The sequence below is a fragment of the Rattus norvegicus genome, chromosome 2, assembly GCF_021556685.1.
Source record: "Rattus norvegicus strain SHRSP/BbbUtx chromosome 2, alternate assembly SHRSP_T2T, whole genome shotgun sequence".
Taxonomy (NCBI): domain Eukaryota; kingdom Metazoa; phylum Chordata; class Mammalia; order Rodentia; family Muridae; genus Rattus; species Rattus norvegicus.
The window spans coordinates 176,199,968-176,216,141 of NC_141535.1; the positions used below are offsets into that span (position 1 = coordinate 176,199,968).

The 16,174-nt window shown below is 42.3% G+C and overlaps 1 protein-coding gene and 1 pseudogene across 6 annotated transcripts in view; both read left to right on the forward strand.

Moving 5' to 3' along the window:
* The window catches only part of Ash1l (ASH1 like histone lysine methyltransferase), a 136,453-nt gene that overhangs the window by 115,141 nt on the left and 5,138 nt on the right, over positions 1-16,174 (forward strand). For all 6 annotated transcript variants that reach the window (XM_087623630.1, XM_087623614.1, XM_087623609.1 and 3 more), the window contains 9 exon segments: positions 484-636; positions 4,776-4,830; positions 4,911-5,043; positions 8,291-8,539; positions 9,364-9,450; positions 10,945-11,035; positions 12,286-12,424; positions 12,543-12,715; positions 14,951-15,117. In XM_087623630.1, coding sequence (XP_087479756.1) covers positions 484-636; positions 4,776-4,830; positions 4,911-5,043; positions 8,291-8,539; positions 9,364-9,450; positions 10,945-11,035; positions 12,286-12,424; positions 12,543-12,715; positions 14,951-15,117 — 1,247 coding nt within the window.
* Positions 6,063-6,771, forward strand: LOC108350157 (guanine nucleotide-binding protein G(I)/G(S)/G(O) subunit gamma-5 pseudogene; annotated as a pseudogene).

Genomic DNA, 16,174 nt, shown 5'->3' on the forward strand with positions numbered 1-16,174 from the left:
TGAGTCTAATCATATACCATGAAGCTGGAGTTAGAGGAAGTTCTGAGCCACCTGATATGGGAGCTGGTAATAAAACTCAAGTCCTCGGGGTTGGGGATTTGGCTCAGTGGCAGAGCGCTTGCCTAGGAAGCGCAAGGCCCTGGGTTCGGTCCCCAGCTCCGAAAAAAAGAACCAAAAAAAAAAAAAAACTCAAGTCCTCAAGAGCACTACACACCTGTTTAATTGCTGAGTGACTTTTAAAGAAAAAACAAAAACCAAAAAAGTGGTTATATAAGGAGGGCGGGGTGGGTCAGGCTCATTTTAAACTGCATACCTGCAGCTACTGCACAGTGGAGCATTTACCACTACAGAAACTCTAGTGTTTTCTGGTTCTTCTCTAATTCTACTTAATATTCTCCAGGAAAAAAAAATTATAGGAGTCAACTGGAAAAGAAAAGGATATATCAAATTAATCTCCTAAAATTGCTTTTCACCATTTTGCAGATGTCTTCATGACCCAGTTCTCTGCCCTGCAGACAGCGAGATCTGTTCGCACAAGACGCTTGGCAGCTGCAGAGGAGAACCTGGAAGTGGCTCGGGCAGCACGCCTGGCCCAGATCTTCAAAGAGATCTGCGATGGCATCATCTCCTACAAAGGTGCGCTTGCCACTCGCCCTCCTGAGAACAGGCAATGCTGTGGGAGTATGGATTGGTTCTACCTTTTGTTAATGTTAGATGAGAGAATTCAACATTTGTCTCTAAATTATTTTTAGGTTTTGGTTTGTTTTATGTGTGGGGAAAGTGTTGCCTGCATGTTTCTGTGAACCACATGTATGCCTAATGCCCGGTGGCAGAGAACAGAAAAGGACATCAGATCCCCTGGAATTTGATTTACAAATGGTTGTGAGCTACCCTGTGTGTGCTGGGAATCCTCTTGAAAGACCAGCTAGTTCTCCCAATTGTTGAGTCTCTTCATCCCCTTTTACTTCTTTAAAACAGTTGTGTGTTGGGAGGGAGGGTTTGTCTATGTGAATGCAGTGCTCATGGGGGTCGGAAGAGAGCACCAGATCACCTGGAGCTGGAGTAAACAGGCCTCTGTGAGCTCACTAATATGCCTAGTAGGAGTTGAACTCAGGCTTCTCCTAATTCAGGCAAGTTCTCTTAATTACTGAGCTGTCCTTCCTGCCCCTCATACCTGTTGTCAGAGATAAAAAATTATAAAGCAAATAACCTCTAGTCTTGTGCATATCAATTTTGAGTTTATTATTTATAATTAAGGGGAATGTATTTTGTCAATAACATATTTAGCTAGAGGATTGTAATTTCTGTGGATGAGATAATATTACAGTTTAAAATTATAAGTGTAGTAGCATGTTCCTTTCCCAGCACTAGTAAGGGTTGCTGTAAGCATCATCATTATGGCCACAGCTTGGTTGTTGTTTTCTTAAGATTTATTTATTTCTATTTATGAGTACACTATAGCTGTCTTCAGACACACCAGAAGAGGGCATCAGATCTCATTACAGATGGTTGTGAGCCACCATGTGGTTGTTGGGAATTGAACTCAGGACCTCTGGAAGAGCAGTCAGTGCTCTTAAACTCTGAGCCATCTCTCCAGCCCTATTTTTATTTTATATGCATTGGTGTGTTTGCCTGCATGTATGTCTGTGTGAGGACAACAGGTCCCCTGGAACTGGAGTTACACACAGTTGTGAGCTCCCTTGTGGGTGCTCAGAATTGAATCCAGATCCTCTTGAAGAGCTGCCAGTGGTCTTAGCTGTTGAACTATCTCTCCAGCCCCCACCTTTTCTAAGATGTCTTTTGAGCACAATCATGAATGAATAAGCAGTTATAAATTGGGGCTAAATATTTTTGCAGTATAAGTAACTTTCTGATCAGAAAATTAGGGGTATTTAAAAATGAAAGATTTTTGGGCTTAGACAATAACTCAGAGGATAATGGTGCTTGCCACCAAGCCTGACAATTAGAGTTTTGACTCTCCCTAACCATTGTAGGAGAGAACTGATTTATTAGATAATGAGGACCTGGGTTGGATCCCAGCATTCACATAGCAGTTCACAACTGTCTGTAACTTCATTTCCAGGGAATCGCTTTCAGAAACATCGGGCATACATGTGGTACACAGATGCACATGCAGGCAAAACATCCAGACACATACAAGTAAATAAAATTTTAAAAAGAGAAATGAGGGCTGGAGAGATGGCTCAGTGGTTAAGAGCAGTGACTGTTCTTCCAGAGGTCCTGAGTTCAAATCCCAGCAACCACATGGTGGCTCACAACCATCTGTAAAGAGATCTGGTGCCCTCTTCTGGTGTGTCTGAAGACAGCTACAGTGTACTCATATATAATAAATAAATAAATCTTAAAAAAAAAAAAAGAGAGAGAGAGAGAAATGAACTATGAAACTGTGAAACATTTTGTTATACTCGTGGCTTTTTTTAAATTGTTATTTTGTGTGGGGGTGTTTTGTATGTATTTGTGTATATATGTATGTATGCATGCATACCACATGCACCCTGGTGCTCCTGTAGGCTACAAGGGGGTGTTGGAATGCTCTGAAACTGCAGGTCTGGTTGTAAGAGCAGCCAATGAATGCTTATAACCACTGAGCTATCTTTCCAGCTCCACGTTTATAGCTTCTTATAATTGGTTTTGGTTTATTTGTCTTACTTCCTGTCCTTACATTTTGAGAGTTTGTTCTGGTTAGTTTGTTTTGTCAATCTCCCTATCTTTTATATTTTGTTGGCTTTTTGGAGTTTTCCTTTCTTTTAAATTATTCTGTTTATTTACATTCCTTTCTTAACCCCAAGGGTGTAGAAAAGGGAACTAAACTGGCTGGTAAGCCTGACTGCTGAGACCCTGAGCTGTCTTAACAACACCAAAAGTGACTTTAGGTATAAATTTTGTCACCCCTTTAATCCCAGCACTTAGGCAGAACAGGTGAATCAAGAGCCTGCTGTCCAAAGAGTTCCAAGACTACACAGAGAAACCCTGTCTCAGAAAAAAACAAATAAAAGATGTGGGGGTTTTGGCCCATTGTGGTTCTTTAGTCCCAGCATTTAGGAGTCAGAGGCCAGTGGACCTTGGTGAGTTTGAGGTCAGCCCGCTGTCATAGTATCCTCCAGGCCTGCTGGGGCTGCATAGTAAGACCCTGTCTGCTGCGTCCCTGGAAGGGGGCGCTTCCCTTTCTCCCACGCCTACCGTGGAGCTGCTTTCCATCACTGCATGCTAAGCACCTTTTCTCCCTCCAGGGTCGCCCTCAGAAATGAGATATCAAATCAGAGTCCTTCACTGAATGCTGTGTGTATCACACATAACTGAATGAAAAAATAAATTCTAGCAAATATTTGCTACATTATTCAGTCAAATCCACACCAATAGGAATCTCAATTATGGACAATTATGAGGCTGGAAAACATATTTGGATGTGGTAATCTTTTTGTTCTAAAAAGATTTAGCATCCCAATGCACACAAGTGGTACACATTATCATGCCCATCAAAATAAATAAATATTTAAAATAAAAAGGTTGGGCTGGGGCTGGAGAGATGGCTCAGTGGTTAAGAGCACCTGACTGCTCTTCCAGAGGTCCTGAGTTCAAATCCCAGTAACCACATGGTGGCTCACAACCATCTGTAAAGAGATCTGATGCCCTCTTCTGGTGTATCTGAAGACAGCTACAGTGTACTCATGTAAATAAAATATTTAAAAATAAAATAAAGGGGTTGGGGATTTAGCTCAGTGGTAGAGCGCTTGCCTAGCAAGCGCAAGGCCCTGGGTTCGGTCCCCAGCTCAAGAAAAAGAAAAAGAAAATAAAAATATTTGTCACCCTGTAACAGGTTTAGTACATGAATGAGAAACTCAAATTCCTCTTTGCTTTCATAGTCCTTTGAAAGTAGCAGGCATGTGATCAGAATTTTCCCTAAACAGCCTAGCTATTTTCAGTATTTACAGCTCACATTCTTCATGAGAAATAACTCGATAGTTAAGAGTACTGGCTGGTCTTTAACGAGTCTCAGGTTGCATTACTCAGAGCACTGCATACATGTAGAGTACAGACATGAAGCTAGGCAAACACTCATACACATAAAAGTATCTCCACAAAGAAAAGAGAGGATGTTTGTCAGCTGGAGCCTCCTGCTGCAGGTACAGGACTGACTCAGTTCTATCCCCAGCACCCCTTGAAAAATGGATAAAGAAAAAGTCTCTTTTTTTCTCTCTCTCTCTCTCTTTTTGAAACAATGTAACATCGTCAAACTCTCACCATCCTTGGCAGCTCCTGGAGTGCCTGGATCATCACATTTAGGCAAGAAAAATAAAGTTTAATAAAATAAAACAAGCCAGCTGTGCTGGTAGGTGGTTGTAATTCTAGCTACTCTTTTCACCCATGAGTTCTAGACCAATCTAAACAACAAAACAAGACCTCCATCTCAAGTAAAAAGAGGGAGAGGGGGAGGGGTTGGGGATTTAGCTCAGTGATAGAGCGCTTGCCTAGAAAGCGCAAGGCCCTGGGTTCGGTCCCCAGCTCCAAAAAAAAGAAAAAAGAAGAAGAAGAAAAAGAAGGAGAAGGAGAAGGAGAAGAAGGAGAAGGAGAAGGAGAAGAAGAAGAAGAAGAAGAAGAAGAAGAAGAAGAAGAAGAAGAAGAAGAAGAAGAAGAAGAAGAAGAAGAAGAAGAAGAAGAAGAAGAAGAAGAAGAAGAAAGAGGGAGAGGGCGATTCAGACTAATGATCACTGTCGTCTTTTAAACATATGTACTAAATCTGTGTTCTTTTGCAGATTCTTCCCAACAAGCTCTTGCAGCTCCACTGTTGAATCTTCCCCCAAAGAAAAAGTACGTGTACTTTCTGACAGCCTTGTAGAGCTCAGAAAAGCAGTCGGTGCAGCAGTGTAATAGCCTGCTTTGTGTTCCAGAAATGCTGACTATTATGAGAAGATCTCTGACCCGCTGGATCTCAGCACCATAGAGAAGCAGATCCTCACTGGATACTACAAAACCGTGGAAGCTTTTGATGCCGACATGCTTAAGGTCTTTCGAAATGCTGAGGTATTTACTCACTTCATTTAGAAATTTAACAAGTTTGGTCTTATGCGAGTTACTTTAAGTTTGTTTATTGGGAAAGGCAGTAATCTCTTCTCATTACTACATTTGTTTAATTGGTTTAATTGTGTATATATGTCACTTTGTGCTCCCAGCAGGTCACACTCCCAGCCGTCTGCCAGAGCCTTCTGGATTTGAGAATGAAATGCAAGCATGCGCACATGCTCATGCTCACACACACCAGTTAAATTTTGACTTGCCATGACTAGCTCAAAGGCTGGGCACTTCTAAACCTTCTGCTAGCAAATGCAGCACACACACACACACACACACACACACACACACACACCCCCAGTACTCTTAAGACTCCTAAACTGGGCTGGAGAGATGGCTCAGCGGTTAAGAGCACTGACTGCTCTTCCAGAGGTCCTGAGTTCAGTTCCCAGCAACCACATGGTGGCTCACAACCATCTGTAATCAGGTCTGGTGCCCTCTTCTGGCCTGCAGGCATACATGCAGGCAGAAAGCTGTATGATGTATACATAATAAATAAATAAGTTAAAAAAAAAAGACTCCTAAACCTTCCCCTGCTACCCCAGGCCCAGTCAGGGAAGTGTCCAGTGGCTGCTCACCAGAATACTCACATGGCTGGTTGACTTTCTCTCCTGCAACTCCTGTGTCCCATCCTTCTCCCCCCATTCATGAAGATTGCCCTTCCTCTCTTTAAGCCCTCACAAATCTAAAGGTCTCACCTTAGTCTACCTGCCCAGCCATTGGCCGTTGGCTCTTTATTGATTGATCAAAAACCATTTGGAGACAAGGACCTTCAGAGTTTGGACATGAAGATTCCCAGATTAATTCAAAGCATTAGAACCAATCCCCAGCAATGTTGTGTGTATATATACATGTCACATCATGCTTGTGAAGGCATCAGTTCTTTCCTCCTGGCACCTGGGTCCCTAGGAGCAAACTCAGGTTGTCAGACTTGGCAGCCAATACCTTTACTTCCTGAGCCTCTCGTCAACATGGCAGTAATATTTTTATCAGTGTATATATATGCAACACATGTGTGCAGTGCCCACTGAGGTCAAAAGAGATTGTCAGGTGGTTGTGAGCCACCATGTAAAGTTGGGAACTGAACCTTCTGTGCAAGAGCACAGTACTGTTAACTACTGCAGACCCAAGACAAGGTATTTTCATTAAGTACTCTTTAGAATACGTATTATATTTTGCTACGTAATGTAAAATTCTGTTTATTAAAAATATTGTGGGGGTTGGGGATTTAGCTCAGTGGTAGAGCGCTTGCCTAGGAAGCGCAAGGCCCTGGGTTCAGTCCCCAGCTCCGAAAAAAAGAACCAAAAAAAAAAAAAAAATATTCTGGGGGTTGGGGATTTAGCTCAGTGGTAGAGGGGGGGTTCAGTCCCCAGCTCCAAAAAAAAGAACCAACAAAAAAAAATATTCTGGCCCTACCATCCAACAACCTGCCACCCCCTATTCAGACTGATGAGTCCTCCTGGCTGTCCCAAGCACCATTTCGGGTTCTTCTAGCATCACCACCATGAAGAAGGTGGTTCAGCAGCTCTGGCTAGAGCCTGGCTCAACACGTGAAGGTTTCCCAGGCAGTGGCAGACTTGAAACAGTTCTGTCTGCAGAATGCTCAGCATGATTCTGCTGACTGGAATGTCTTCAAGTACAGAATCCTTCAGACCCCAGAAAGTCTGCTCCTTTTTGTAGTTACATATCTTGAGGTTTCTCAAAACACTTTTCACGAACCAGTGTATATTCAAGTTCAAAGTCTGTACAAAAGCGTCTCTTTAACACGTACCATAATCTTCCAGTCAGGCCTTAACACCTACCTCTCTGGGTTTTCATGGGATTCTGTTTCACAAGGTTTAACGATTTTATATACACTGGCTTTAGCATACAATACAGCAGCTTACAAACAAAAAAGAAAAATATTCTGACCAAGTGTAGTGGTTAATTTCAGCACTTGGGAGGCAGATGTAGGTAGATCTCTTGAGGTCAAAGGCAGCCTGGTCTACATAGAGTTCCTTACAGTGAGCCCATCTTGGACAGAGGTGACAGGGTGGTTTCTCGATCAGCAAGATGACTCTTCAGTTAAAAGTCCTTACTGTGCAATTCTAACAACCTGAATTTATGCCCAGAGCGCACACTCTGCTAAGTCATTATCTGACCTCTACATGCATGCCATGGCATGTATGTGCACACGTGGCAATAATTTTTAATCAAAAGTTAGCTCAGTCAGTAAAAATACACGTGTTGCACAAGCATGAGGACCTCAGTTATCTTCAAAACATACATGAAATTACCAGGTAAGGCTAGATGGAGAGCCACATGCCTTTCATCCCAGCACATGCACCGGCACAGAAAACCCTGGAATGGATGATGGAGTCATTTCTCAAAAACCATATAATCTTTGTAAAACCCTACTTTTGCCCTGAACTTTTATATTATATAAATATTGTACCAATATATTTTGTATCTGAAAATATATTGGTACAATATATTGCTTTGTTCATGAAAATAAGTATGTATGAAGCCAAGCTTGGTGGCTCACTCCTGTAATCACTTGAAAGCCTGAAGCAACAAGGTCAGCTCAAGTTTGAGCCCAGACTGTATAAGAAGACCCTGCCTCCAAAAACAAGCCTAGGTATTACTATGTAGTGGGTAGAAAAGGAAATTCTCTGGCAAGTCTTTGAAATGCCCTGGAGAACAGAGGAGATGACTGCTGTAAATAGAGACGGAAAGACAAACTAAGAAAGGGTCATAAAGAGGTAAGAACGAGTAGAGCACTCTGAGTTATAGCATAGTTTCTATTAACACAGCTTCCACAGACACTTAGTATGTGCTCCAAGCATTTGCAAGACAAAGGTAAATGGAACATTTCTTTTTTTTTTTTTTTTGGAGCTGGGGACCGAACCCAGGGCCTTGTGCTTTCTAGGCAAATGCTCTACGGAACATTTCTATAATACATTTTGCTTACAACATTAATTAAAATTTAGTGATCACTTTGTATTTGATCTTAAGGCATAGTAAGGTTCTTGACAGAAATTTAGTAACAAAGCAATAGAAAAAAACAAAACAAATTAATTAAGATTCTAATTTTAATTCATTATAGTTCAACTTGTTAGCCAAAATGGAATAATAAAGAAAATCATGTTGCCTCTGCAGGTTTATTTTTAAACCAAAAGGAGAAAAAGCAAAAATGATTTCTTTCTTTTGTTTTCTTCAGAAGTATTATGGGCGTAAATCCCCGATTGGGAGAGATGTTTGCCGCTTAAGAAAAGCCTATTACAGTGCCCGGCATGAAGCTTCAGCTCAAATCGATGAGATTGTGGGAGAAACAGCCAGTGAGGCAGACAGCAGTGAGACCTCAGTGTCTGAGAAGGAAAACAGCCATGAGAAGGACGATGATGTGATCCGCTGCATCTGCGGCCTCTACAAGGATGAAGGCCTCATGATCCAGTGTGACAAGTGCATGGTGAGCGCTTCCTTGGGGTCAATCCTTGTGTTTATCTTGCTGTTCATCATATTGTCTTTCTCCTTTTTTTTTTTTTCTTTTCTTTTCTTTTTTTCGGAGCTGGGGACCGAACCCAGGGCCTTGCGCTTGCTAGGCAAGCACTCTACCACTGAGCTAAATCCCCAACCCCCTTTCTCCTTCTTTATCTTTCATTTACATCTTCCTTTCCTCTTTCTGTCCATTTTAATTGAACATTTCTCACAAAAAAAAGCTGCACATAGAAGGGTAGCCTTTGACCTAGAGCTTCACCTTGAAAGCATGAAGTAGCACATAGTATAAAGCATGATGCAGGTAGGTTCCAGTGTATGTGATAAGTTTGTTCACAGAGGGCTCCTACTGCAAGACTCTAGGCCTGGACTCAGCTTGTAGTGTCCTCCATTCCTGTACTCTGGTGTTTGATATGTTCATAGGTGAGGGCTATGACATCCCATTGTTGAAGAGGATAGCACCAAGTGAAGTCAAGTGGCAGTTCTTTGTGAGAATAAAGGTGTTAACAGGAGCTGCAGCATCATTAAAGTTACATAGCAACTGACAGTTTGATAGTATATTCATCTGCTTTTCTCTCCTCACCTCCCATTTTGTCTGTTCAGATCTATATATTAGCATTGATCTGAATAATTTCATTCATACACTGTGTTTTCCTCATTTGTTTCTAATGGACTCATATCCTTCTGGCATAACCCCTCTTTTACCTTGCCCTATCTGCTGCTGTATTGTTGTCACCATCATTGTCATGATCTCTCAGGACTTGCCTAAATGCCTTGTTAAGTGTGCCTGTTTCATAGGTGTGGCAGCACTGTGACTGCATGGGTGTGAACACAGACGTGGAGCACTACCTTTGTGAGCAGTGTGACCCCCGGCCCGTGGACAGGGTAAGCTTATCCATAGTTAAGAAACAGAATACTCAGGATCTATGAGAGAGGTAGTACTGTGGAAAGCCAGGCAGTGGGGGTGCATGCCTTTAATCTCCGCACTCTGGAGACAGGCAGGCTGATCCCTAAGGTGAAGGCTAGCCTGGTCTACAGAGCCGGTTCAAAGACAGCCAGTGCTACACAGAAAAACTATCAGGGGGAAGGGGTGGTGGGGGGAAAGGTGGGGGTGGTTACTATATACAACTAAGATTCATTTTATTTTATTTTGTTTTTTGAGATAGGAGCTCGCTGTGTAGCCCAGACTAACTTCAAATTCACTATCTTCTTTCCTTAACCTCTCAGTGGTAAAGACAGAGTTCTGAGCGCCCTTTGTATCAGGTAGTGTTTTGTTGAAAACAGCCTTTGCCCTCAGTGTTACTTACTGAAGTAAGAGTCAGTGACTTGTCCAAGTCAGTGGGTCCTGACCTTGGAACTGCTGTATTTGTGTATGGTCTTGGGCGGCCAGCTTGTCTCAATGGTTAAAATCTCTTGCAGCTGAGCCTCTCAACCTGAGTCCAAACCCAGGGATCCACAAGGTAGAGAGAACTTCCTGCACATTATCCTCTGACTCCACGCATGTGCCATGGCAAGAAGTGCCCTCACAGACATGCATGTACACACACACAGAGTCAGTAAATGTGTGATCTTGACTAAGTCACCTCCATAAAATGAAGGATTTAGGCAACCTTTCTTTTCTCTTTTTGGTTCTTCAAGACAGGTTTCCCTGTGTAGCTGTGGGTGTCCTTAAACTCACTCTGTAGACCAAGCTGGCCTCAAACTCAGAGACCTGTCTTGGGCGGTGTTCTTAATCGTATTAAGCTGGAAAATTTGCCGTGAGGGATGCAGTTTAGAATGTTTGGCTTCCCTGGCCTTGAACAGTAAATACCTGTAAGTGGGCTCCAGACAGAACTGTCAGACGTCCCCAGTGCATTGCACACACTCTCAGATGCTGCTGAGATTCCACAGCAGTCTTAGCGCTCATGTGTCATAGAGCATCGTCCCAGATACCCTGATGGGTTTGTCATCTCATTTCTCTGGATTCACAGACTAGTGGTTTCCATCTTTTATACATACCCGTGTGTGTGTGTGTGTGTGTGTGTGTGTGTGTGTGTGTGTGTGTGTGTGTGTGTGTACATATGTATTGTATTAAAATGACTTTAAAGTATTAGATGGAAATTTTAAGTTTTAATTTTTTTAAAAGATTTATTCATTTTATTATATATAAGTACACTGTATCTGTCTTCAGACACACCAGAAGAGGCATCAGATCTCTTTACAGATGGTTGTGAGCCACCATGTGGTTGCTGGGAATTGAACTCAGGACCTCTGGAAGAGCAGTCAGTGCTCTTAACTGCTGAGCCATCTCTCCAGCCCCTTAAGTTTTAATTCTTTTCCTCTCTTGAATTGAGATCATTAGGCCAAATGTAATACTTTCTCCATTGACTTTCTGCTCAGGAGGTACCCATGATCCCTAGACCCCACTATGCCCAGCCTGGGTGTGTCTACTTTATCTGTTTACTCCGAGATGATTTGCTGCTTCGTCAGGGTAAGTAAAAGGGCTCAAACCCCACTCTGTCTGTGTGTGTGTATGTGTGCACACTTGTGCATGCACTACTGAATTTCATTAGGATTGCCTGCATGAGCTTATGTGGCAGGATATATCATTTCTTTGTGGAAGGGAAGGTTACTATAGGCTGTATCCCTGAGGACTGTGACTCTGCACCCCACTTCTCTAGCACCCATTGTCAGTAGCTCTTCAGTGATGGTTGGGCCGTATAAGTCCCTTCCCTTGATTTGAGGACTTTTGTTTGGGGGTGGAGGTAGTGTTGTTTGTATCTTGTTTTGTTGTTACTGTTTTTTGACTTTTCAGACTGTAGATCAGGCCAGGTCTCAAACTCCTGTGTGTCCTCCTGCCCCCACCTCCCAAGTTTTGGAATGATAGGCATTTAGCTACTCTGCCTGGCTGATACTAGTTTCATTTCTGTCTACTTGCTTTTTGTTTGCTGTTCTGGTTATTGACCCAAAGCTTCAGGCAAGCTAGTCAAGTAACCTAGAACTGAGTTATTTCCAAAGTCTTTGTAGTAGTAGTAAATTTAAACCTAGTTGGTCAGGTGTGGTGGCACAATATCTTTAATCCCATCTGGAGGCAGAGCAGAGTGGATCTCTGAATTTGCAGCTACCCTGTTCTAGTGAGTTCCAGGCCAGCCAGGGCTGTGTAATAAGACCTGTCTCAAAGCAAAATTAAAAAAAAAAAAATACGGGGCTGGGGATTTAGCTCAGTGGTAGAGCGCTTACCTAGGAAGCGCAAGGCCCTGGGTTCGGTCCCCAGCTCCGAAAAAAAGAACCAAAAAAAAAAAAAAAAAAAAACTAATAAACCTAGTAAAAAGACACGAAAGTACAAAAAATAAAGAGATCATCTATAATTCTCAGTATAGAGTTGAAAATAGTTGACACATTGCTGGTTGGTGTTTTTGTTTTTTTTGTTTTTTTTTTCCGGAGCTGGGAACCGAACCCAGGGCCTTGCGCTTTCTAGGCAAGCGCTCTACCACTGAGCTAAATCCCCAACCCCTCACATTGCTGGTTTTACTTTCTCATGATTTCTTTTGTAATATTAGAGATTGAGCCTAGGTTCTTGCCCATTTAATTGCTGAACTGTCTCCCTTCCCTCCACCCCCACCTCCCCATATTATCATATTAGTCTATTCTCATATTAGACTCCTTCCGGATAGAAGGAGTTCTTATGGAATCCATCCGGAGGTCAATAATAATGTTTTCCTTTGTTCTGTACCTTTCTAGGTGATTGTGTGTACCTGATGAGGGACAGTCGGCGCACACCTGATGGCCACCCAGTCCGTCAGTCCTATAGACTGTTATCTCACATTAACCGAGATAAACTTGACATCTTTAGAATCGAGAAGCTTTGGAAGAATGAAAAGTAAGTGCTCCTTTCTCTCTCCTCCTTTCGCCGTATCCTCCCAGCAGAAAGATGCATGCTCTGGAGTCTTGCTAGTAGACTTAACTTTGCCCTTCTCTTGTTCCCTTTCTTTTTAAAGAGAAGAACGGTTTGCCTTTGGTCACCATTATTTCCGCCCCCATGAAACTCACCACTCTCCATCCCGTCGGTTCTATCACAATGAGCTATTTCGGGTGCCACTCTATGAGATCATTCCCTTGGAAGCTGTAGTTGGGACCTGCTGTGTGTTGGACCTTTATACGTACTGTAAAGGTAAGTGAATGATGAAGGCTTGTTATGAGGTAATCTTTAGGACTGGAGAGCTGGCTCAGCAGTTAAGAGCACTTGCTCTTCTTGCAGAGGACCCAGGTTCAGTTCCCAGCACCCACATGGCAGCTCAGAACCATCTGTAACTCAAGTCGTAGGGAATCCAGAACTTGCTGCTGGCTTCAGTTGGGTACCAGGCATATACATGGTACACTTACATATAGTAGACAGAGTATTCATATACATCAAAATAGATAAATCTAAAAGTCTTGGAAAGGATTCTCAAGTACTAACACCTATGAAACATCAGAGAGAACCATTCTTTTTCGATTTTTAAAATAGAATTTCTCTCTACTGTAGCCCTGGCTCTTCTGGAACTCCTTATAGACCAGGCTGACCTCTATTCAGAGTTCCACTTGCCTCTACCTCCCAAGTGCTGGGATTAAAGGTGTCGCCACCATCCCTGTCCCCTCTTTTCTTTTCTTGTCTTTTCTTTCTTTCTTCCTTTCTTTCTTTCTTCCTCTCTCTCTTTCTTTTAATAAACCACAGTTGGGGTTTAATAACAATGTTTCGCTATATTTAGTTATTTATTTATTCATTTTGCAAAGGATCTTACTGTGCAATCCTGGCCTGGAATTGACTGTGTAGACTAGGCTGACCTTGAACTCCAAAGTCAGATTTAGCTACCTCTGACATTGGAGTACTTAGATTAAAGGTCTGTGTGCACCACCACAGCCAGCTAATAAGGGTATTTTAATGTGTAAACACAAGGATTAAGAGAAAAAAAGGTACTCAGAAAGAGAAGGGTGTAAGCCCAGTGAACTAGACTGTTGAGGGGAGGGCGGCAATGGGGGGAGGGTTGGGAGGGGAACACCCATAAGGAAGGGGAGGGGGGAGGGGGATGTTTGCCCGGAAACCAAAGAATTATTATTAAATATTAAATAAATTAAAAAAAAAAAAAGAAAGAAATGTAAAAAAAAAAAAATTTCCAAGCCAGGCTTAGACTTCCTAGAGCTAATCTCCATCCTGAAGCTATCTAGGAGGCAAAGGTTGCTTCATTAGATTAAAAAAAATGTTCCCATCACATTTATAACTCAAGAAATTCCAAGGATTTTAGGATCTCTGTGCCAAGAACTTGGACAAAGACCAAAAAAAAAAAAAAAAGAGAGAAGGATGTAAGGTTCCCTGAGACTGTCCCTTTTATAGTACTTAGTCAACACCACCATCACCACCTTTTCTCTTCATATTAGTTTAGGAGATTGAACTCAGGTCAGCGGTTAAATATTGAGCCAGTTTTAAAATCTGGCTCCATCTCATTTTACTGCTTAAATTCTTGACCAAGCATAAGTTTTCTTAATTTGAAACAGGTTTTTGTGAGTTTTACAAAAGTCAAATAATCTACAGAAACTCTAATTTATAGCTAGCTTGATGTGTTTGTTGCCATGGTTAGTCAGAATGTAGCTACCTGTATCTTTATTCAGTGTCATAGAAGAAAATTTTATTACAGTAATAAATGTTCTGTTCTATACATCTCTCCATTTCAAAAAGAAGTATTCACTTCCAGTGTGCTGCCTCGTCTTTATGATGCCCTATCTCATAACTTCCCCACGAACCCTTCTGTCCCTCAGAAGGTTTGCTCAAAACCCTGCCACATTCAGTCCAGTTTCTGGGGTCCTTACAACCTTACCCCTTTCCGCAGCTGTGTTCCAGCTCTTGGATGCCAGTACTGTAAACTCTGCTTTCCTCTTCTGCAACCAGAGTGCTAAGCACTGCAGTTTCTCCTCCCAGTGGCTCCTTTTTTCTCTGAGGTAGATCTTATCCACTGGGCTGATTTTGGGAACAAAGGAATATCAGATTACTTATCCTTATTTTAGATCTTTTTGTAGTAGTTTGCTTTTTTTGGTTTTGTTTTGAGACTGGTAGGCCAGGCCTCTTTGACCTTGAACTCAAAGATCCTCCTGCCTCCTACAATTAAAGACACTCACCGCCCACCCCTCTAAGGCCTGGATCTACTCTATCTTTAATCCTGTAGCTTAAGTGTAGGCATTTGAGTGTGAATACTGGTGTGTTTGGGAGACTGAGGGAAGGTGTCAAACCCGTGTAGCTGGAGTTACAAACAATTATGAGAGTCCTCTCACCTGGGTACTGGGATCAAACTCCAGTCCTCTGTAAGAGCAGTATGCACTGAGCAAGTTCTCTGGCCTGGGAAGTCAGATTCTGTAACGGTGTTTGAATTTACAGGGAGACCCAAAGGAGTAAAGGAACAAGATGTATACATCTGTGATTATCGGCTTGACAAGTCAGCACACCTTTTTTACAAGATCCATCGGAATCGCTATCCTGTCTGCACCAAACCCTATGCCTTTGATCATTTCCCCAAGAAGCTCACTCCCAAAAGAGACTTCTCAGTAAGTTACCTTTGATTTTCTTCCGAGACAGGGTATCCCCACTTAGCTCAGCTGATCTTGAATTTTCAGTTCTCTTGCCTCTACCTCCTATGTGCTGGAATTACATACATAATACTTGAGGCCTCGCTATTTTTTTCTTTTTTTTTTTTTTTTTTTTTTTTTTTTTTTGGTTCTTTTTTTCGGAGCTGGGGACCGAACCCAGGGCCTTGCGCTTCCTAGGTAAGCGCTCTACCACTGAGCTAAATCCCCAACCCCTCTTTTTTTTTTTTTTTTTTTTTTTTTTTTTTTTTTTAATGGTAGTGTACAAGCGCAGGTAAGAAAGCCAGAGGAGACTGGCTTGCCTGTTCTACCCTCCACCATAAGCCCTTGAGACAGAGTCTTTTATTATACCTGATGCTAACAGCCAGCAAACTCCAGTGACCCTACACCCAGCACTTGCTTGTGTGATGAATACTCCTATCAGCCTAGTATTCTCCTTGTCCCTCTCCTCCTTCCTTTCTTCATATGAGTTGAAGTCCAGCCTCGTTTACATAGCAAGTTCTAGACCAGTAAGGGCTACATAGTGAGACCATGTCTCAATAAATGTTTATGAGGAATAGTTACTCTAAAAGTAATCTTTTTCTGTTTCTGAAACAGGGTCTTACTATAGTCCAGGCTTGCCTCACAGCCACCATGTAACCTAGGCCTACCTTGTGCTCCAAGCAATCTTAACTCTTCAGAACTCTTTGATGCTTTGTTTTTCTTATGTATAAATGAAAAATATAAGACACGGCTGGGTGTGAAGACAGACAGCATTAATCCCAGTCCTTTCTGCAGATGCAGAAGCAGGTGTAATTTTTGAGGCCAGCATGGCTTGTATAGCAAGTTCTAGGCCAGCTAGGTCTCCATAAGACATGGGAGCTGACAAAATGGCTCAGAGGATAAAGGCACTTGCCTCAGAGCATGAAAACCTGCGTTTGATCCCACAGCCCACATAGTAAGAGAGAACCCTTCATGAATTAGCCGTGGTGCTTGTACACCCAAACATATTGTGATGAAGTAAGGAAGGAAGGAAGGA